At 41.3% G+C, this 22,040-nt stretch overlaps 1 protein-coding gene across 1 annotated transcript in view; it reads left to right on the top strand.

Moving 5' to 3' along the window:
* Nucleotides 1-296: 296 nt before the first annotated feature.
* The window catches only part of ST3GAL6 (ST3 beta-galactoside alpha-2,3-sialyltransferase 6), a 69,254-nt gene continuing 47,510 nt past the window's right edge, over nucleotides 297-22,040 (top strand). The window contains 2 exon segments of the mRNA XM_032150325.2: nucleotides 297-406; nucleotides 408-442. Coding sequence (XP_032006216.1) covers nucleotides 297-406; nucleotides 408-442 — 145 coding nt within the window.

Raw genomic sequence — 22,040 nt, 5'->3', positions numbered from 1 at the left:
CCCCCCGGGAGTCCCGCAGCCTCCCACCACTTTGCACCTTCCTCCCCGAATTTGGGGGCGGCCGCGGCCACCGTGCAACTGGCGCCAGCCGCTGAGCAGGAGGAGCTTCCCGCGACTCCGGAGGCGCTCGGCGCAGTCGCCCGGGATCGGGGCTGGCGGGAGTCTGAGACTCCGGGCAGCGCTGCTCCTTCCTCTGCTCCCCCCGCCAGATTCTGGGGGAAGGAATCGTGCCCGCGCAGCCCCTGGCCCGCGCCACCTTCCTTTGGTTTCTGCCGGCCTCGGGCTTCTGCGGCCCGATGCGGCAGGCGCCGCGAGAGAGGCAGCAGCCGGCTGGAGCAGCGGCCCCCCAGGTCGCGGAGCCCGGTGCGCCTCTGCGGTCGTCGCTCCTGGGCCTCGGCGGGTCACTAGCCGGCCGGCTTCGCTGCAGGTTTGCATTGCCCGGGTGAGGGAGATTGGGGTGCGGGAAGACCGGTCCTGGGCCGGGGTCCCGGCGGCCTGGGGTCTGTGCTGCCCGGACCCACCGGCTTTGCAGCCTCTGAGGCTCAGGGTTGGGGGTGGGGACACGTAGCGCTGTTTGTCCCTCCACATATCCTGCCAGCACCAAGGAGGTGGCGTTCGGAGGCGTAAAGGGGCCATGGGCGCTGGGACCCGCGAGCCAGCCGGCGTGCGCCGCACCCGCCGCCGAGAGGGCACCCGGGGATCCTGGAGCCCCAGTGAAGGGCGGGAGGGGCGCGCAGCCTAGCGGGTAAGCCCAGGAGCCGTGGGGGCCGAGATAATCTGCTCTGGGACCCTCTTTTGTCGAATCGCCGGCGAGGTTGTGCAATTGGGAAGCCAAGATGAGTGTCTAGCTCCTCGTTCACTATTGTTTTCTTCTAAAAGGGTCTGTACGCGAGGAAGGTTGAGGGGTCTGGAAGGTTCTGGTCTCTTACCGTACAAAGTTTTTCGAGAAACCCTTTTTCCCTCCACAATAGAACTAGACCTAACAAAACAAGCACCGAGGCAGTTTAGGAGAAAGGAGGACGGTGAGTAAATTGCAGTGTTTGGGCTGCTGTTAATTTTCAAGATAAGGGAGAAGCAACTTGTCATTTTGCGGCCGCCGGCTCCGGAGATCCCGGCAATCTCAAGCCTCTTTCTTGTGTGCTGTTATTTTGCTTAAAAGAAAACCTATAAAAAGCGACGCCCAGAAACCAAAAACAAACCCAAAGCACCTTCTTTTAGGATTTTTCAGTAGCGGGGGTTGGCGGGGGCGGTGGGGAGGAGCAGGCGGTGGAGAAGAGGTTGCTGTTGAAAGGTAATGTTTAAAAACAGTGTGTGGGGGTAGGGATGAAAATAACATGGTGACTGCTAGTGTATCAAATCACACCGAGTCTAAACTCGCAAGTCCCATTTGCCTTACGAGGACCAGCTGGGTGCTATGAGTAGGTGGATAGTTAAGGAAACTGTAGATCTGCTGAAAGCTCCTCGTGGTCTGTGGTCTCGTGTCCACGCTGACCTTTGAGCTTCGTAACTCTTCGGGTCTCCAGCGGCCGCCTCTTTTAAGCTAGCCCGAATGTTTGACTTTCCGGTCCTCAATCTTCCTCACCTAGCTGCAGACCATAAAACTGTCTTTTTATTTACAGGGAGATGTTAAATATTTGGGAAGATCTGCTCAGGCTGCCAGGTTATTTTCCGTTTGAAAGCATGCCGATTTGACATTTGCAAGTTGGTTTACCTTTTTGTTTCACTAAGAACGCTTTTCATACCAAAATCTGCGAAAAAAGATGCCCTCAGACTATTATTTAGTTTATTGTCTCTGAGTAAGGCCAAATTCCACAGAGGGTCTTTGGATAATGGCAACTTTGCTTATAAGAAGATAATTTTTCTAGAAAGTGTTGCCTTGGTCTGGTTTCCTAAGCTGTTCTCGTGGTCATGTAGACTGGGAGGGGAGATCTTCATTCCCTGTGATGTCACTTTCTTTGAATTGTATTTTTACTATAGTTCCTCAATGTCTCAGTCCCAGATTGCACCATATGTTGTTTACATGGTGCAGTAAAATGGGACTGCAGTTTTGACTACATTTCAGTAGATTTGTTGGAGATAGTTTGTTCATATGCCCTAAAAAAAATAATAATAAAAAACCTTTGAGGCTCAAGGATAGACAGTATTGACAGAATAATACCATTAAGAGACATACCATTTAAAAACATTAGTCTGTCTCCTGTGAACTTGTAAATCGTAGGTGTTCTCATTCAGTGGCAGACGACTGGATTTCGCAGCAGTTTTCTTCTGTTGGGTACATGTCTGTGTTCCACATCATGTGGAAACTTATGGGAGAAGAAGTGAGTAATGCCATGTTTCCCACATTTCCCTGATAAGCATCATCTGCTAACCATGCAGACTGTGGAAATTGTGGCTTCCATGGAAATTGTGCTTCCATCCAGGATTGGCGACCAGAGATCTCTTTAGCATGCGTTTTAGGTGACGCTCATTGAGAGGGTGAAGGAAGCATGGAACTCCTATTTGGCACTCATTCTGATTTTTGGTGTTTTCATATGCTATTTTATTTAATCTTCCTGACAAAACTCCTGCAAGAAAGGAATTTTTAGCCCCATTTTATAGCTTAAAAAAAATAAGATTGCCTTAGGTTGAGTTGCAGTGGCTCACATAAAGGTCTGACTCTACCTCTGCCTACACCATCCCAGGAATCCTCTGTAGTATATATTCTGCACAAATTCTTCCATTTCCTTGCATATCTTTCTCCTTTGCTTGGCATATCCTCCATTTATATATACCTTGGTCTGAATATGCCTTTCTAGTTATGCCCAGGCTGGGCTTCTTGAATAGGTGGTCTGCGTACTTTGTCTTCTCTGTGACAGCTTTCGACTTTCACCAGCTAGGCACCTTCTATCTTCTGCACATCTCTGATGTGCCACTTAGGTGAGCAGGGTCTGGCGAAATCTAGGAGTTTATGCTGTCTTCAATGGGCATATTCCAAAAGTTCTTTCCTTTCTGAATACATTTTCACTGAAGCTCCTACTCAAACTATATGTTACCTGGAAGAAGCTTTCCCAGGGTTACATCCCCACCCTCACAGTTAAAATGAAACATTCTCTCCTCTCTGCACCAACTGTGATGGATAATAACACACATCACAGTTTCCAATTTAACCCTTAGGGGTTAAAATGGATTTTGATTTGGAGTGAGCTTGATGCATGGAATAGAATGTATACATTGAACATTATAGTGTTTTGGTAGGAAATTTACAATTCCATATCAGGGTGTCAGAAACATGATCCCCTCACCATTGTGGGGTAGCTGGAGTTATTTCCCCTGATGGTGACACCTCAGCACTGAATCAGCTGCAGGAACTTGACTTGGTCAGGAACTTGACTGTCATATAATCAGGCTAAGAAGTGCTGAGATTCTGGCAGTGAGGTTATGAAAGTAAAAGATAACAGAATCAGTAAGACCTGGTTTTCTTCCTTGTGCCCATGTTTCTTTTTCTTGGAGAGCTTTTGGTCATCTAGGGGGATTGTCCAATTTACCTTTTTACTGCCACAAAATTTTGTATCTGACCAGGGGATTTCCTCTTCTTGGACCTTTGAGATAGAGGGAAAGGAAAGCACCTAGCCCTTAGGAGATTTTCTTAAAAACATTGAAAAGCTGAGTGAAAAGTTATCTTCTCCCGCATTCTCTCTTTCCCCTTATACGTTTAGCCTAAGACAAAGTATATAGATAGCATCATTGCATACTTTGCAATGTATTTAGTGCTGGGCTTTGAAAGATGGTTTAAGCATTGATTTACTTTTTATTCGGTTGGGAATGGAAAGATCTTTAGGACATCATGAGAACAAGGCCCCCAGATGAGGAGATGGCAAGGAAGCTGGAGATTCCTTCAGAGGTGGCAGGGTTATTCGCACCTTCCACAGGTTGTGGAAGCAGGCCTGGAGTTGTTATGGCTGTGGGTCAGAGTCACCTAGCTGAAAGATGGGGGCAACAAGGGAGCAGAAAGTGTTTTTTTTTCAGTGGACTTTGGGTGATATTCCATGTGGTCATGCATGAGGTAGGACTTCCCTAATGGTCAACCAACATTCACTGAGTGTCCACCATGTAACAAGAGATGTTCTTGTGGGTGGGGGTGGGAGCGTGCCGTGTTGGACACAGCAAAGCCTCTGCTCTTACAGAGCTTATGTTTTATGGGGGACAGAGTCAATAAACAAGATACAAATACATGAAAAACTGTATTTCAGATAGAATGAGTGTTACAAAGACAATACATTATGGAGGTGTGATTGAGAGGGATATAGAGGAAGCTACTTTAGAGCACTAGCTGAGGGGGGGAAATTTGAGCTGAGGAGGGGATATTTGAGCTGAGATGTGAATGATGAGAAGCAGCCAGGCAAGTGAAGAACAGAAGGTTAAGGGCATGGCACATAGAGGTACCAGCACCTGCAAAGGCCCTGAAGCATGAGTGAATTTGGGTTGTTTGAGAAACAGAAGGTGAACTGTGAGAAGAGAGTGGTTAAGATGACATGTAGTTAAAGAAGAGTGCAAAAGAGGAAGTGGGAGGAGATGTAGTCAGTAAGATAGGAAGGCAGATTTTGGGGAGTTTGAATTATATTCTAGTTAGAATGGCATGCCTGGAGATTTTTGATGAGAGCCTAATTCAGTCTTCACCTGTTGTGACGGGCTTTCCTGTCTCTTCTTTTTCTTTCTTTTTGAGATGGAGTCTTGCTCTGTCACCCAGGCTGGAGTGCAGTGGCTCGATCTCCGCTCACTGAAACCTCTGCCTCCTGAATTTAAGTGATTATCCTGTCTTGGCCTCCCAAGTAGCTGGGATTACAGGCACATGCCACCACACCTGGCTATTGTTTGTATTTTTTTAGTAGAGGTGGGGTTTCGCCATTTTGGCCAGGCTGGTCTTGAACTCCTGAACTCAGATGATCCGCCCACGTCGGCCTCCTAAAGTGTTGGGATTACAGGTGTGAGCCACCACACACAGCCTTTTCCTGTCTCCCTTTCTCTCTCTCTCTCTCTCTCTCACAAACACACAAATTTCTACTCTTAGTTGTCTTTTTTTCTTCCTACTAATTGGCCATAACTGATTTCCCCTCTCTTTTCCCTAGGGCAGAGCACAGGAATATCACAAAGACAGGCAGAGCTCAGAGAAACCTATACAGTATTCCTTTTATCCTCTTGTCCGTTGATTTCAGGATGTCTCAACATCACCACTCTATTAGTATCTAGGGCTTGGCACAATTTTTAGAGAGAAAATTATTTTTGAGATTCTTTGGCCCATTGTTAACTTACATGCTTAACTAACATACAAAACAACTAACTTTTGGCTTTTCTGATTAACACAGTGGCATAAAACCTGAAACCTCAGGAGACCTATCTCACATTCAATGATATCTAAAGGCTGAAAGTAAAGGGATGGAGAAAAGTCTGGCAAGCAAATGGAAAACAGAAAAAGCAGGGGTTGCTATTCTAATTTTAGACAAAACAGACTTTAAACCAACAGAAACCAAAAAAGACAAAGATAGTGATATGGCTTGGATCTGTGTCCCCATCCAAATCTCATATTCAGTTGTAATCCTCAGTGTTGGAGGTGGGGCCTGGTGGGAGGTGATTGGACCATGGGGAGCAGTTTCTAATCGTTTAACACCATCCCCCTGGGTAGTGCTGTTCTTGTGATATTGAGTGAGTTCTCACAAGATCTGATTATTTAGCTCCCCACACCCCCTCCCCGCCTGCCTTTCCTCCTACTCCAATTATGTAAGATGTGCCTGCTTCCCCTTCACCTTTTGCCAGGAGACTTCTGTGAGTTTCCTGAGGCCTCCCAGCAGTGCTTTCTGTACAGCCTGAAGAAGCGTGAGCCAATTAAACCTCTTTTCTTTGTATATTACCTAGTCTCAGGTATTTCTTTCTTTCTTTCTTTTTTTTTTTTTAGATAGGGTCTCACTCTGTTGAACAAGCTGGAGTGCAGTGGCCCAATCATTGTTGACTGCAGCCTCAACCTCATGGGCACAAGCAATCTTACCGTCTCAGCCTCCTAGGTAGCTGGGACTGCAGATACACACCGCCACACCTGGCTAATTTTTTAAAAAATTATTTGTAGAGACGGGTCTCACTGAGTTGCCCAGGCTAGTCTTAACTTCTGGGCTCAAGCAATCCTCCTGCCTCAGCCTCCCAAAGTGTCGGGATTACAGGCATATGCCACTGTGCCCAAACTCAGGTATTTCTTTATAGCAGTGTGAGAATGAACTAATACAGATTGCCATTGTATAATGGTAAAGGGTTCAATTCAACAGGAAGACCTAACTATCCAAAATATATATGCAGCCAACACAGGAGCACCCAGATTCACAAGGTAAGACCTATGAAGAGACTTAGATTTCCACACAATAACAGTGGGAGACTTTAACACCCCACTGGCACTATTAGACAGATAATCAAGGCCAAAAACTAACAAAGATATTCAGGACCTGAACTTGACAGAGCATACCTAATAGACATCTACAGAACTCCCCACCACAAAATGACAGAATATACATTCTTCTCGTCAGCAAATGGCACATACTCTAAAATCAACCACACAAATGGGTATAAAACAATCCTCAGCAAATTCAAAAAAACCCAAATCATACCAACCACACTCTCAGACCACAATGCAATAAAAATAGAAATCAATACTAAGAAAATAACTGAAAACCATACAATTATATGAAAATTAAAGAACTTGCTCCTGAATGACTTTTTGGAAAACAGTGAAATTAAGGCAGAAATCAAAACATTTTCTGAAACTAATGAGAACAAAGATACAGTATACCAGATCTCTGGGACACAGCTAAAGCACTGCAAAGAGGGAAGTTTATGGTGCTAAATGCCTACATCGAAAATTCAAAAAGATCCCAAATTAACAACCTAACATCACATCTAGAAGAACTAGAGGAACAAGAGCTAACCAAGCCTAAAGCTAGCAGAAGACAAGAAATAACCAGCAGCAGACTTGACTTGAAGGAAATTGAGATAGAAAACAAAACAAAACAAAAAAAACAAAAAAACAAACCCATGCAAAATGCCATATAAACACAGACCTCTTGTCTTTGAGCTGATTCTATGAAATCCCCTTTCCCATACCATTAGATTTTAGCCTTAAGAGGTATCAGCCTTTTGCTTCTGACCTCTTAGTGGGGTTTTCAGCTTAGGAAATATTCCATTGCAAATATTTAGGCAGGAAACCTAGAAGGAAGTCTCAAATGCTTTTATTAAAATCTTTTGCAACTCTAATATATAAGAGTCCTTAATGTATTAAGGGGTGGAGGAAGCAGATATAGGGAATGTGTACATTTTCTATGGTTAGCATAGGGCCAAAGAATAAAAGGAGATTGTAGATTTTATTTTTTTAATTCCCTCTTTTTTGTGGATAACTCATTGCATTTTAAAAACTGTAAGATGGGTTATCCAGTTGCATTTAGATGAGAGCAGTGAGGTGATAGATAATCCAGGCATTCAAGTAGGGTACAAATGGATTTTTCAACTACATTTTAGAACAGCAATTAAATGTAATTTATAATCTTATTTAATTGATAGATTGTGATAGTTAAAGGAGCTTTCTGTTGTAAGTGATCTTGTGAGATAAAGGACATTGCTGTCAAAATATTTTTAATATTTAAAGCCAATATTTCAGGTAGATGTCGAAGTGATTTAGCTAATTATTCTTGTTTTATCCCAGATATGCTACAATTAAATGATAAATAATTGGATTTTTTGATAAACGGGATGTAAGGAGATATGTGTGTTTTCTGATCATCAAGTAACTATAAATATTTTGCAGACACTGAATTTTTTAGAGGACAAATCTGGCTCTCTTTTTGCAAAAAACTTTTTTTTTTTTTACAAATTTGATGTGTATGGTTCTTCTGCTTTAGTCATAGAATAAATCATATTCTTAGAAAAATCTTATATTCAAGCTCTCTAATTATAACCATCAATATTCCTGGACATATACCTTTCATAATAACCTTCCTCAAGCATGATTTTCATTATTTTTTTTCTGCTCAAAAATCCAGAGAATTTCTCCCACTGATTTTTGAGGTTTTCTGCCATCTCATGTTGCTAACTTTCTTTTTATTGTCCTGTTTGACCCTGTAGCCACGCAGGTCTCCTAGTGCTTTAGCTTGGGCTGTTCTTTGACACTCAGTGCCATTCTCCTTCCCCTTCATACTCTCCCATCTAAGCCAGATTATAGCATGTGTTCATGACTTATCACTGCATGACTCTGAACAAATAACCTAACTTCTCTGAGCCTTACTTCCTTATCTATAAATTTGAAATAATATCCACATCACAGTAATTGTGATAATGAAAAAAACACATACAAATATTTGAGCATAGTTTCTGCCAAATATCAAATATTTAATCAGCGTTATCTGCCACTATTACTATTATAACTCTGTTTTTACAGCTATTATGACAATTCTGTTCTTCCTCAATTAGTTAAAAATTGACTTTCCCCAGAAAGCCTTTCTGATTGGTCTTATATACCTCTAATTTTTTCTCAGGTCTGTTTCCTCTTAGCACCTGGCTTCCCTTTGGACTATGTTAATCTACCTATGTTATTATATTTCTTTCACCATTCTTCAGTGAATAGCAACAAATACTTGGCATCTATCATGTACCAAGTACTCTGCTATTATAAAGGGATCCATGGGCATATAGTAGAGGGATTCAGTGTGTGTTTGTGTGTGAGCATGCATGTATGTACATACGCTTTTAAGCGGAGTTAGGGAAAGAAAATCTGTAGATTGAATAGAGCTATGAATTTTTCAGAATAAACTAGGCTTAAGGAGCAAAAACCATTCTCTCCAAATGTCCTTGAAAAAACTTAACATTTTCTAATCTGAGATGTGTTTTTCTTTTATGGTTCAAAACATAGGAGCACTGTAGTTATCTCTGATCTTGAAACAGCTTTACATATGCTTTCGTGGACTCCTGTGTCATCATCCAGATGCAGGGTAGAGATAGAAAGGGAAGTCCTCCTTGAAGAACAGAATCCCAACAGAATATTCCAATTTATATTGGGGAGGGGGAATGTTGTGGGAGGGGAACTGGGGGGCAGGGTGAGAGGAGAGGGAGAACATTCCGGGCAGCAGGAACAGTATGACCAAAGGCGCTGAGACATGAAACAGTGCCAAGAAGGATTGAGAAGTGCACAAAGTTTGGTGTTACTAGAGCACAATGTCAAGAGTCAAGCATTTCAGGAGATGAGGCAGAACAGGCTGTAGGAGCCAGCTGGATCAGACTTAGAGGCCTATGGCTTCTATATTTATATCTCTCTATAAGGGAGGTAGGTCTATATGAACAATTTATAACAGGTAAATTCTACATGTTGCTTCTAAACTTGGACTTGGGGCTTACAATATGGCATGTAATACATTCCTTCCAATTGCTGTTGTCACCAGAATATGATGAAAACATTAGTTAAGGTAATATATAATTGATATTTAGCACTCTCACTTTTAATAACTTGAGTGAAGGATAGAAATGTGAAGTGTCATTTGTGACTTTTGAGGCGGATGATTCTGTATGAAGTTTGATAGTAGAGATGGGCTTTGACGGGATGGAGACATCCAATGAGAAGAGTCAAGAGGATCACTACAAATGTGTGGCCTTGAACCTTTCAGTACCTTCTTCATATATTTTACACAGTAGAAAGCCAAGTGCTTTCTATTCACGGCTTCATTTTCCACAATTATGTGTATCATAATGTACATATACATTTTCATCAATATTTGGTTTGTATTTCTTTGTTGGCATTGCAGTTAAGTTTTGGCTTCCTTCCCCTCTCCACTCCTTTGATTTGATATATCAATGTGTTATTCATAGCTTATGCAATATCTGGTATTAATATTTAGCTCTAAAAAATTTTACATTTTTACTCCAAAAATATGTTTTCTAAGTTTGAGTGTTGTCCAGTAGATTTTAACTCTATCTTTTTGTGGTGTTTCCTCTTCCTTGGAAATTAAGCATTAGGACCCAAAACACCCTAACCACAAGAGTTTAAAATTCCCAGAGAAGAATTAGATGTGAAAGAAACAACTCTATAACTTACTCGAACTTTAATTAGCCTGAAAGTGGAATGTCGGGGAGAGGTCTGCAAGGAGTCTAGGAAAACAGAGCAAAGCAGAATATCAGCATATTTCTAGCACTGTGCAGGGGAGAGCATACCCTTATTGAGGGGTCCATTAAATGGAGAGTGCTAAATATCAATTAAAAAGCTTACTAAACTTTTTAATTATCACTCATGGATTCGCCTATAGAAGTTGCCAATCTACTGATTCAAATATACAGACTTCTTGGCCCTTATATTTTTCTTTTTCTTTCTTTTTTTTTGTTTTTGTTTTTTGTTTTTGAGACGGAGTTTTGCCCTTGTTGCCCAGGCAAGAGTGCAATGGCACAATCTTGGCTCACCGCAACCTCCGCCTCCTGGGTTAAGCGATTCTCCTGCCTCAGCCTCCCGAGTAGCTGGGATTACAGGCATGTGCCACCATGCCCGCCTAATTTTTTTGTATTTTTAATAGAGACGGGGTTTGTCCATGTCGGTCAGGCTGGTCCCAAACTCCTGACCTCAGGTGACCTGCCTGACTCAGCCTCCCAAAGTGCTGGGATTACAGGCATGAGCCACCACGCCAGGGTCTTTTTTTTTTTTTTCCTGAGACAGGGTCTTGCTCTGTCACCCAGGCTGGAGTATCGTGGTGCAATCTTAATCTTGGCTCACTGCAACCTCTGCTTCCCAGCTCAAGCAATCCTCCAGCGTTAGCCTCTGGAGTAGCTAGGAACACAGATGTGAGCCACTATGCCTGGCTCTTTTTATTTTTTTATTTTTATTTTTCATGAAGATGGGGTTTTGCCATGTTGCCCAGGCTGTTCTCCAACTCCTGAGCTCAGAGCGATCCATCCACCTCCGCCTCGCAAAGTGCTAGGATTACAGGCGTGAGCCACTGTGCCTGGCCCAGTTTTTTTCTTAATTTAAATGAATTACTTCAGCATTTCCAGTTATAAAGCAGCCTCTTAAGAATTCTGCTTCTCAGGTGAACAGACAACTCAAGTGTCTGAACCCGCAGGGCTGAGCTGCCAACTCCTGGCTGTGTAACTCCTCCCAGATAATGCCCCTCCCTGAGGTCCTAGCTGGGCTTCCAAGACCCCTATTTCTTGGATAGCTCCATCTTCTCTAATGTTTTGTAAAGTTTTTATGGAAATATATCAGACATACAGAGGAGTGCACAAAGCATATACGTATAGTTCAATAAATTTCCTTACAGTGAATGCACCCAGGCAAGCTGCCTCCAAATGAAGAAATAGGACAATACTGGAGTACCATGTCTTCCCACCCAGTCACTATTACTACTCACATGTAACCACTACTCTGACTTTTGCCACCATAGATTAATTCTTTCCTGTTTCTCCTTCACATTAATTAGCACCTGGTATTCTGAGTGACCTAGAACATTAGGATCCCTCTGGCTGAGGCTGAGCCTTGGGCATCCCAACGAGGGTGTAATTGGTTCAGTTGTGCCCCTGCCCCCTACCACTCCAAGAGATATTTAGAAGTCCTAATCCCCAGTACCTCAGATTGTGACCTTATTTGGAAATAGGGTCATGGCAGATGTAATTAGTTAAGATGAGGTCACACTGGAGTAGGGTGGGTCCCTAATGCAATATAATTAGTGTCCAGGTGAAGACAGAAACACAGGAGAACACCACGTGAAGACAGAGAATTGGAGTGATGCATCCACAAGCCAAGGAATGCCCAAGATTGGTGGCAGAGCCAAAGCTAGGAAGAGGCAAGGAAAGATTCCTCTCTACAGTTTTCAGAGGGAGCATGGCCCTGCTAACACCTTGATTTCAGACTTCTAGCCTCCAGAACTGTGAGACAGTAAGTATCTGCTGTTTTAAGCTACCCAGCATGTGTGGCACTTTGTTTCAGCAGTCTTAGGCACTAATACAGAGGTTCTGCCATGGTACTGATGCTTTGATCCCTCTTCTCTGCATCCCCTGAGTACACTTGGTTCTTGGTCTTGAAGATGGCCCAACTGAGTAGTGGCTACACCCTGTCCAAGCTGTGGCTCTCTAAACTGACTCACAAACTGCCTCTCTTGCTTCTGGTTACTCCCTGTCTCTGATGTGCCCTGGGGCAGACAGAAGTTTCATTACCATTATATTGGTTTTTCTTCATTTCTTGACTCTGCTCTTTACTACACTTTGAGATTGAGCCGGTTTGCTACCTGACATGCTCCAGGTTGAGCCTTGCAGACCTGCCCTTCTGCACCTTGCCCGGGTCTCTGCTGAAGTGTTCTTATTCATCCTCCCAGACCCAGATTGGGGCCACACCTCTGGTGTCCAGTTTTTCCCAGTTCCTCTGGCCCCAAAAACATCTTTGATAGGAAAAAAAAAATGAGCCCACTTTATTTTTTAAATTAAAATCTGATTTTCCAAATAGTGTGGCATGTTGTAAATAAAGGCTTCATTATGCTGAACTTTGGCATATCAAAGATTCCTTCTTCTTTGATAAAATAGAAAAGCCCTCAGTTTAAAAAGCAGCCCAACAATTAGACTTTGGTTAGTAATAGGGAACTATGCAGAGCATACTAGACATCGGATGTTCCTTACTCATTGAAAGATTGTCTTTAAACTGCCTTACAACTTTGTTTTTCTTTTGAGTTGGAGTCTTGCTCTGTCGCCCAGGCTGGGGTGCAGTGGTGTGATCTTAGCTCACTGCAACCTCTGCCTCTGGGGTACAAGCAATTCTCCTGCCTCAGCCTCCCGAGTAGCTGGGATTACAGGCACCCGCCACCGAGCCTAGCTAATTTTTGTATTTTTAGTAGAGACGGGGTTTCACCATGTTGGTCAGGTTGGTCTCCAACTCCTGACCTCAGGTGATCCACCCCCGCCTTGGCCTCCCAAAGTCCTAGGATTACAGGCGTGAGCCACTGCGCCTGTGAACTCATCTGTTTTTTATTTTGGGCTGCGTTTCTGGTGTTAGGGGAATCACAAGGACAGTACTGTTGTGAAGTCCCCAGAGTGACTCTCTAGGCTCAGGCCAGTTCCTGTGTTCTTGCTTTGGGACCTGGGGACTCTGCTGGTGGCATTTCTTTTAAATCCTCTTAGCACAGACTGTCCTTTGGTCTTTAATGTCCTCAGCCTAGAGTGGATGTACGTTCTTCAACTGTCCCTTTCTTTTCTGTTCAGAAGCAGTGGAATATTGCTAGCAACCATGGGAAAGTCTTCAAGACATTTTTAAATATCACCAACTTTCAGAAGTTTAGGTAATCCTAGTTTTGGTTTCTGGTCTATTTGACATTCTTAATTCTCTTGTTAAGCCTCTTTCAGCTTCTAGCTCCTGTTGTTTATACTGGGAATTATTTTGCCCTTGGAGGAGGGAGTTTTAGGCTAATTATATATTCTATATAATGCACATTTTATGTAATTGAAAAAATATAAAACAGTACACTTTGTAGTTCAGAGGTCAGGGATAGGGCAAGGGGTTATGTGTATGTTACGTTTTATTGTCTGTGTTTAAATGTGTGACTACATGGGCTTGCCTTTAGTACATCCGTACTCTCTCGGCTCAGATAGTCCTTACACCCTGAGATTTCATGGCACGTGATAGATGGGTATAATTATCTGTAATGGATGGTTGGATGGATAGATGGATGAGATAGGATGGATGGATGGTTGGATAGATGGATGAGATGGGCTGAGATGGATGGATACATGGATATATGGATAGATGAACAAATGATAGGGCTGCTCCATCTGCTTGGTCAGTTTTCTCAGTAAACTATTATACTAGTGATTTGAATTTCAGTAGATTTCAGGGGTGCCTCCTGAAGCTTAGAAGCGTTTTCCTAAGCCCAGGAGGATTTCTTAAGCTTCAGAGATCTAGAACTGATAACTCCTTAGCTTGGCTATGGAATGTACTAAAATATTGTTCTAGTAGTTTGTGAAAGTGAGGCCAGACTCCATTGTAACCCTCAGTGTACTGGGGTGACGTTTTTCATTGGGAGCCCAGATTTTTTTTTTTTAATTTACCTTCTTGGGGATTGCGTACACTTCTGTAGAAGATACTTTTCTTCTCCCCTCTGCCCCAGAATAGAAATGCCCTTCGAACTTTGTATTGTATTTTCTAGACTGGTTGTTTTATAATGTGAATAATGTCATCAGTAAATAGTTATCCATCTTTTGAAAGATCTACCTTTTAATGTTTTCTCAGATTCTTCTTTATAGAAAATAATGTTAACAGTATAAGAATTCCATACATGAGTCTTCACATTTTTGTCAGTGAAAACAAAATTTTTTTTAATTTTTAAAAATTATGCAATATTATTTATTTTATTTTAATTTCCTTATTGTTACATATTATATGTACATATTTTGGGGGCACATGTTATAGTTTGATACATTCATATAATCACATCAGGATAATTAGGATATTTGAGTCTTCACATATTTGTAAACTAGATTTCAGTTTACACTTGATAATAAACCTTGTTACAGTGTCTTTGAGGTAACATTTGCCATTCATGTAAGTAGATCATTGTTTATAGTCACATCATTTATAAGTCTAACCACTTCAAGATTAAAGATCAGGCTCGTTCATGCTCTGTTTAATAGTCCCCTTTATCAGACATTGTCTCTGGTACGTAGTAGGCACTTCACAGTCCCTTGATTCTAAAAACAATGTGGTAACCTTCCTGTAAGGTTGTGCCTTGGATTATTTTCTGGCCAGAACACAGAACAAAGCATTCCAGAGAAACCTTGTTTGTTTATCTACTTTCTTCAATGCACTCATTTTTTCAGCCTCGTCAGTATGGTTATCAGGAAGAGAAATTGGTTGTAAGAAGACTATTTTCTGCATCTACTTTCTCTTCAATATGTTTTGTTTTCAACAGCGCTATTATAGATTCACATAAACTGGAAATCTTTTTCTGTTTTGTTTCCTTTTTCAGAGATTCATAGTGTTTTAAATATCTAGGTATCCTCAGATGACTTGAACTACCAAAGGTGTATGTTACATGACTTGAACTACCAAAAACATGTATGTGTTTTAGAAAAAAATTCTATTTAAAAATGAAATGACAATTCTAAAGTATTTCTAGCAATTTGTATGATTCACTAGCTTAGTAAACTGTTTTTACCAGATTGGCAAAAAGTGATTTGGCTCCAAAATGACATTTAGATAATCAAGTCTCTGAAAACAACCTAATTTCTACTACAAGGAATGTATAAATTTGTGATGTATTTGTTTGATAGAATAGAGCATTTAAAAAGAGTGAACCAGATCTTTAGGCACCATATGGATAAACCTAAAAATTAAAAATATAGAGTGATAAACACAAATTTCAGAATATTATGTATTTGCTATTCAAATGTTAACCACTTAAAACAATATCATATACCCTATAATGTTTACGAATATGTGTGCATGGGTATGTGTTTGTATGTGTTTATATATAAAAAGGGGACTGACTATGTATCAAATCCATGATACCAGGAGGAGAGGAATGGGGCTAAGGAAGGGACCATAAATCTAGTTTAAAAATATCTTTCAGAAGAGATGGTTATTTTTGGTAATGAGCTCATGGGCATCTATTAAATTAACATTTGGACCTCTGTTAATGTTTTTGTGATAAATATGCATAATATTTCCTAATGAAATAGATCACAACTAGGAGCCATACATTTATCAAGATTCTGGGAATGAGACTGAAGCTATTGTTAGACGCACCTAATATTTCATGATGCCATTCTGTGCAAATTGAAAATTAACAGAATGAATTTTGAACATGAGGAAAGCTTCAAGCTGATCTCACTCTTGGGAAGCTGTAATAGCTTACAGGTTGGGAATAAGGATCCCGGCAGACCAAACCAGCCTTGATACCTTTTAGCTTAAGACCTTAGGTAAGTCATTTAACTTCTCTAGGTCTCAGTCTCCTTTTCTATAGAGTCAGAATAGTAGTGCACATCTCCATCTCAGTGCTATTGTGGGGATTATATGAGTTTGTGCCTGTGAAACCTGGAATGTAGTAAGCGTGCAAAAAAGATTAGCTATTATTTTCTTTTCTTATTTGTATTTATTTATTTTTTTGAGACAGAGTCTCCCTCTGTCTCCTATGCTGGAGTTCAGTGGTGAGATCTCAGCTCACTGCAACCTCCGCCTCCAGGTTCAAGCGATTCTCCTGCCTCAGCCTCCCAAGTAGCTGGGATTACAGGCACCCGCCACCATGCCCGGCTAATTTTTTGTATTTTTCATAGAGACGGGGTTTTGCCATGTTGGCCAGGATGGTCTCGAACTCCTGACCTCAGGTGATCTGCCCGCCTTGGCCTCCCAAAGTGCTAGGATTACAGGCGTGAGCCTCCGTGCCTGGCCTGCGCTATTATTATTTTCATCATCGCCCCTGCTATCTGCAGTCTCGGTTCTTTGAGTGTACCATTTTCATTCTCACCTCAGAATCTTTGCAAATGCTTCTTCCTCTGCCTGGAATATTCTTTCTTTCTACCCTGTTTTATCTGATTAACTCCTCTTCATCCTTTAGAGATACTTCCTGTCCTTCCCTGTCTGGATCAGTCCCTAGTCGCCCTACAGTTGGAACTTGATGATTACTTGTGAACTACTTGTTAATTTCTGCCTTTCTTGATGAACTGTAAACTGTTTTTCTTCTTCACTGCTGTATCTCCACAGCCTAAAACAGTGTCTGGCACAGAGTAGTCAGTGAGAAATTCTTTATTGAAGAAATCAACAATGTTACCCTAGAAGGTGAAAACATTCAGAGTTAAATTTAGCAAGAAATGATTTTGAAATTCACTTTGCCTTAAGGATCAATCCACCGGTTTTAGGAAATAAATCTAGGATTGTTTGATTTTATAAAAAAATCTACCATATGTATTGGTTTATTCGTAATAATAAATTATAAGTTGCCCCAAATTAAGCTTCACCTCGTATTTGTAACTTAGCTCTAGGAAATCATCTGATTGATAGTGGTAAATGTGTTGTCACATTTTCATTTGCTGTGGAGAGCAGGACAGTTTCAACACGGGAATTTTAAGGTTTGGTATATGCTCATCCGATTGTTCACCCTTAAGCTAACTCATTTCTTTCTTTTAAAAATAGCAGAAAAGGTAAGGGAAAAAAATCAGATTGGAGAGGATATTTCCTAAGGGCCAGAATAATCCAGGCTTATTCAGAATAAATTGGCATAATAAGTATTTGAAAACAGAACTTTCAAATATCAGATGAAGTGTTATTTGTAACTTTTAAGCAAACTAAAACAGTAAACTCTTTGGAAAGGGGACTTTTAGAATCAGGAAAGACAAGAAACTGGTTCCCCCTTAGTTGTAGTTTTATTTACTCTGGGAGAGAAACATTAAGAATGCTTTCAAGTGTAAGGAAGGGCTGTGTATTCAGGTATCAGCATACTGCTCTAAGAGAGACATCAGAGAGTTTTGAACTGATTGAAAGCCCAAATCTATTAGATCAGTTGAGGAGCAGAGCAAAATATGACCAAGCAATAAATGAGGACCCTCAAAGCTTTTAAGAAATTCTTATAGTTTGTGTAGGTGGTTGGGAGGTGAAATTCCAGGGCTAGGAATATAATGTAAAGCCCTACAATGAAAAAGAAGACTGCAAATTGTGGCCTTAGGGGACTTTCCTGCCCCGTCCAGAGACACATGATTTTTTTTAACAGAAATCCCTGGAAAAATTACTTTAGAGCCATGTTTTCTTGCATCCTGCATTTTCATTAATGGTAGTATACTGAAATCAAATTCATCATTCTTTTATTCATCAGAGCACATTTACTTAGTTTTAAGTACTTTCCAAGCTCAGAATAAGGTCACCATTCTACTATGGAAGTGACACATCCTTAGAATTGTGCAAAATTAATTACTGGTTGGGGTATGACCTTGAGGGTATAGGATACAACATGTTTTTGGAAATTTGAACGTGTGGACTCACAAAACCCTGCTAATAACCACTTAACCTATTTATTAATTATCTGCCTCAAAATCAGGGCTGGAGAAAACTTTTGAAATAATGTAGTTAGAAGACTCCGTACAGTGACTTTGGGAAACCCTGGTTTAAGTAACATTCTAATGTTCCTGTTCACTCTACATTCTTGCCACTCAAAGCAGGGGCTACAGACTAGCAGCACTGGCATTTTTTTTTTTTTTGTATCATTTGGGAGCTTTCTGGAAATGCAGATAACCAGGCCCTGCCCTAGACCTGCTGAATCAGAATCAGCAACTTAACAGGATGCTCAGGTGATGCCAATGGCTATTAAAGTTTGTTAAGCACTGCTCTGCACACTCCTGCCAAATGGACTTTAGAACATAATAGTAATGTGTGACCCACTTTCCAAGAATGCATCCTGTATTAGGCAGTCCAAATATTAGCAAGGTCTTCCTAGTACTGAGTTCAAACTTAACTCCTTGAATTTTGCATTCACTGGCCTTGGCATAACTGCTTGGTAGCCATCAGAACCAGGCAAAATCGTCTTCGTGAAGGACCTTCAAACCTGTGACTAGGCTATCTTGTTTCTTTCCTTGATTTAAGCTTCCCCAGGTGTAACTAAATCCCTGTTCCCCCCAGCTGTTCCTAGTATGACAGTGCTTGAGGTTTCTTTACCAACTTATCCAGACTAAATAATCTTTTTTTTTTTTTTTGAGACGGAGTCTCGCTCTGTTGCCCAGGCTGAAGTTTAGTGGCATGATCTTGGCTCACTGGAGCCTCTGCCTTCCAGGTTCAAGGAATTCTCCCTGCCTCAGCCTCCTGAGTAGCTGGGATTACAGGTGCCCGCCACTACACCTGGCTAATTTTTGTATTTTTCATAGAGACAAGGTTTTGCCAGTTGGCCAGGCTGGTCTCCAACTCCTGACCTCAGGCAATCCTCCCGCCTTGGCCTCCCAAAGTGCTGGGATTACAGGTGTGAGCCACTGGGCTCGTCCCAGACTGAATAATCTTAAAGGACCCTTCCAACTTTAAAATTGTGATGGATTCTTTAGTAATAAGTAATAGTGGATAGAAGATGATAGAAACTCAGGAACTGTACTTTCTATACATTTAAGGAGAGAATAATCCTGAGGCACAAATATATCATGATCCATAATTTCTTTAGGTTCAAAATTCTGTCCCATGGTGAAGACTTCTCTAATAGTAGGCATTAAACAGCACTCCTTTGCTTTTCTCTTGATTTCTAAATGGGTTTGCTACTTAACACTTCAAACGTAAAGTGTATATAGAGATATATGAAAATAAGTGCTTTCAGTTTCTTTGAAAATTGAAACATTTATGTACTTAAAAAAATTCTCTAATCTACAATTCAGCACATCAGCTGATTTTGTATTTCTTTAATGCCTTTCAGTATAGTACATTCTCATTTAATGTCATTTATAGGTTTTTGGAAACTACAAACTTAAGCAAAACATTTTTGTTCATTGTCATTTTATTGTTGATGAAAAAATTGGTTTTGGTGTACCTTACTTTGCTTAAAATCATAGTTTCCAAGAACTTATGAACAATAAGTGAGGATTTACTATAAGGTGTTACATACACATACGTCTAACAAATGGAAATAATCTTCATGTAGTCAACTTTTAAAAATTTTCTTTCTTTGGTAAAATCTATTTTTTATGTTACTATATGAGTTTCATAATCAAGCATAATTATTTCCCTGTTTAAGGACATTAGAGTTCGTAAATGGCCTATGAAAAAAAATATTTGCCAATTTTTAAATTTTATTTTTATTTTTATTTTTATTATACTTTAGGTTTTAGGGTACATGTGCACAATGTGCAGGTTTGTTACATATGTATCCATGTGCCATGTTGGTTTGCTGCACCCATTAACTCGTCTTTTAGCATTAGGTATATCTCCTAATGCTGTCCCTCCCCACTCCCCCCAACCCACAACAGTCCCCGGAGTGTGATGTTCCCCTTCCTTGCATTTCTTATTGTGAGTCTAGGACCATCATTGGAAAATAATAAAGTTTGGTAGGTGGGCTAAACTAGAATCAGAGAATTTGAGGCAACACTTTCATTTCTGGTCTCAATAATGAATGTGCAAACCAGAACCTACAAATCAACTCGTGATCAAAAATACCTTAACAGAAAGCAGGAATTCTGAAATGGGAATAAGGGAAACAGAAGGAAACCTACAGACCACTGCTGCTCTCCCTATCTGCAGCTACCATGTCCATATTTGTTTTGACAAACACTCCTTTCCCACAGTCTGGTCTCTGGTATCATGAGCACTGACATTCCCATTTTACAGATAAAGGCACTGAGGCACACACAGAGGGGCTGACAACAGTGTCCACAGTGCCACAGTTAGTAGCACAGCCAGGGTCTGAGCCTGTGAGTTCTGGCTCATAGACAAGTGCTCTTTTTACACTCACAGAGTTCTCAGTAATACCGGGAATTTTTCAGAAGAGGGAACAGGATGCAATGCAGCAGGGAGATTAGCAGAAACATAATTCTCCTGAGAGTCAGCATGGAGGTATTTGTTAGCTACTCAACAGTGGTCTAACATCCTCGGTAAGAGGATCATAAATACCTCTATCCATCTCCCTAGGGCAATATGAGCATTATTGCTTATTTCGAAATTTGTCCCTGTAAGAGCTTTGATATTCTCAAAGGAAAGGTGCTGCCGAAAAGTGAAAATATTTTCTATGCTTCCACTATGCACTTGAGAGAAAGGAGATTTGGATCAGGTAAAAGAATTATTGGCAGGCACATAAATTCTTTATCTAATCATATTAGGATAATACTCCCGAGCTCCTTGAATGGAGGCATCATGAGTACCTGCTGCACTTAGCACATACCTTACGAAACAGTGAAAATCTTACTCAACACAATCAGAACTGCTCATTAATGAGCTAATCAGTAATGTCAGTCAAGGAAAAAAAGGGGATACATTTATGTTGTAAATGTAATCACTCTACAGGTTCTTCCCGCCTGATGCACAGAAGAAATCAATTCACTGACACCATGGTATTGGAGTAAAGAATGAGTTTAATTAATGCAGGGCCGCCCAGCGGAAGGACTGGCATTATCACTCAAGTTGGTCTCCCCGAAGGCTCAGAGGCTAAGGTTTTTCAAGGATAGTTTGGTGGGCCAGGGACTAGAGAATGGGTGTTCTTGACGGGATGGGGATGCAATCAGAGGAATGTGAAAAAATAATCTTCATGTGCTAAGTCTGCCCCTGGGTGGGGGCCACAGGACAGGTTGAGTCATAAGTCACAAGTCCAGGTGGGGTTAGTAGGTTGCCAGAATGCAAAAGCCTGAAAGACATCTCAAAAGACCAATCTTAGTTTCTACAACAGTGATGCTATCTATAGGAGCAACCGGGGAAGTCATAAATCTTGTGACCTCTGGCCACACGACTCCTTAGCAGTAAGAGATGATAGAAATTCTGCCTATACCTTAGCAGAATTCAGGCCCCTTCCATTATCCTAATCTTGTGGCTTTTCATTCATCTTACAAGGGTAGTTTCAGCCCCTGAACAAGGAGAGGATCAGTTTTAGGTAGGTACTATTATGATCCTTGTTTCAAGGTTAAACGATACACTAAATTCCTCCCATGGTTAGCTTGGCCTACACCTGGGAATGAATGAGGACAGCCAGCCTGCAAGGCTAGAAGCAAGATGGAGTCAGCCATGCTAGACTTCTCTCAGTGTTGTAATCTTTGCAAAGGTGGTTTCATAAACATTGTATTTTACTTATTTTTTTAATCTTTTTAAGATGGAGTCTCGCTCTGTTTCCCAGGCAGGAGTGCAGTGGTGTGATTTCAACTCACTGTGACCTCCATCTCCTGGGTTCAAGTGATTCTCCTGCCTCAGCCTCCCGAGTAGCTGGTATCACAGGCATGCGTCATCACACCCGGCTAATTTTTTTTGTACTTTTTTTTTTTTTTGAGACGGAGTCTTGCTCTGTCGCCCAGGCTGGAGTGCAGTGGCGTGATCTCGGCTCACTGCAACCTCCGCCTCCCGGGTTCACGCCATTCTC

The sequence above is a fragment of the Hylobates moloch genome, unplaced genomic scaffold (assembly GCF_009828535.3).
Source record: "Hylobates moloch isolate HMO894 unplaced genomic scaffold, HMol_V3 SCAFFOLD_4, whole genome shotgun sequence".
In the NCBI taxonomy this organism is placed as follows: Eukaryota; Metazoa; Chordata; class Mammalia; order Primates; family Hylobatidae; genus Hylobates; species Hylobates moloch.
This window is presented reverse-complemented; position numbering and strand designations above follow the sequence as displayed.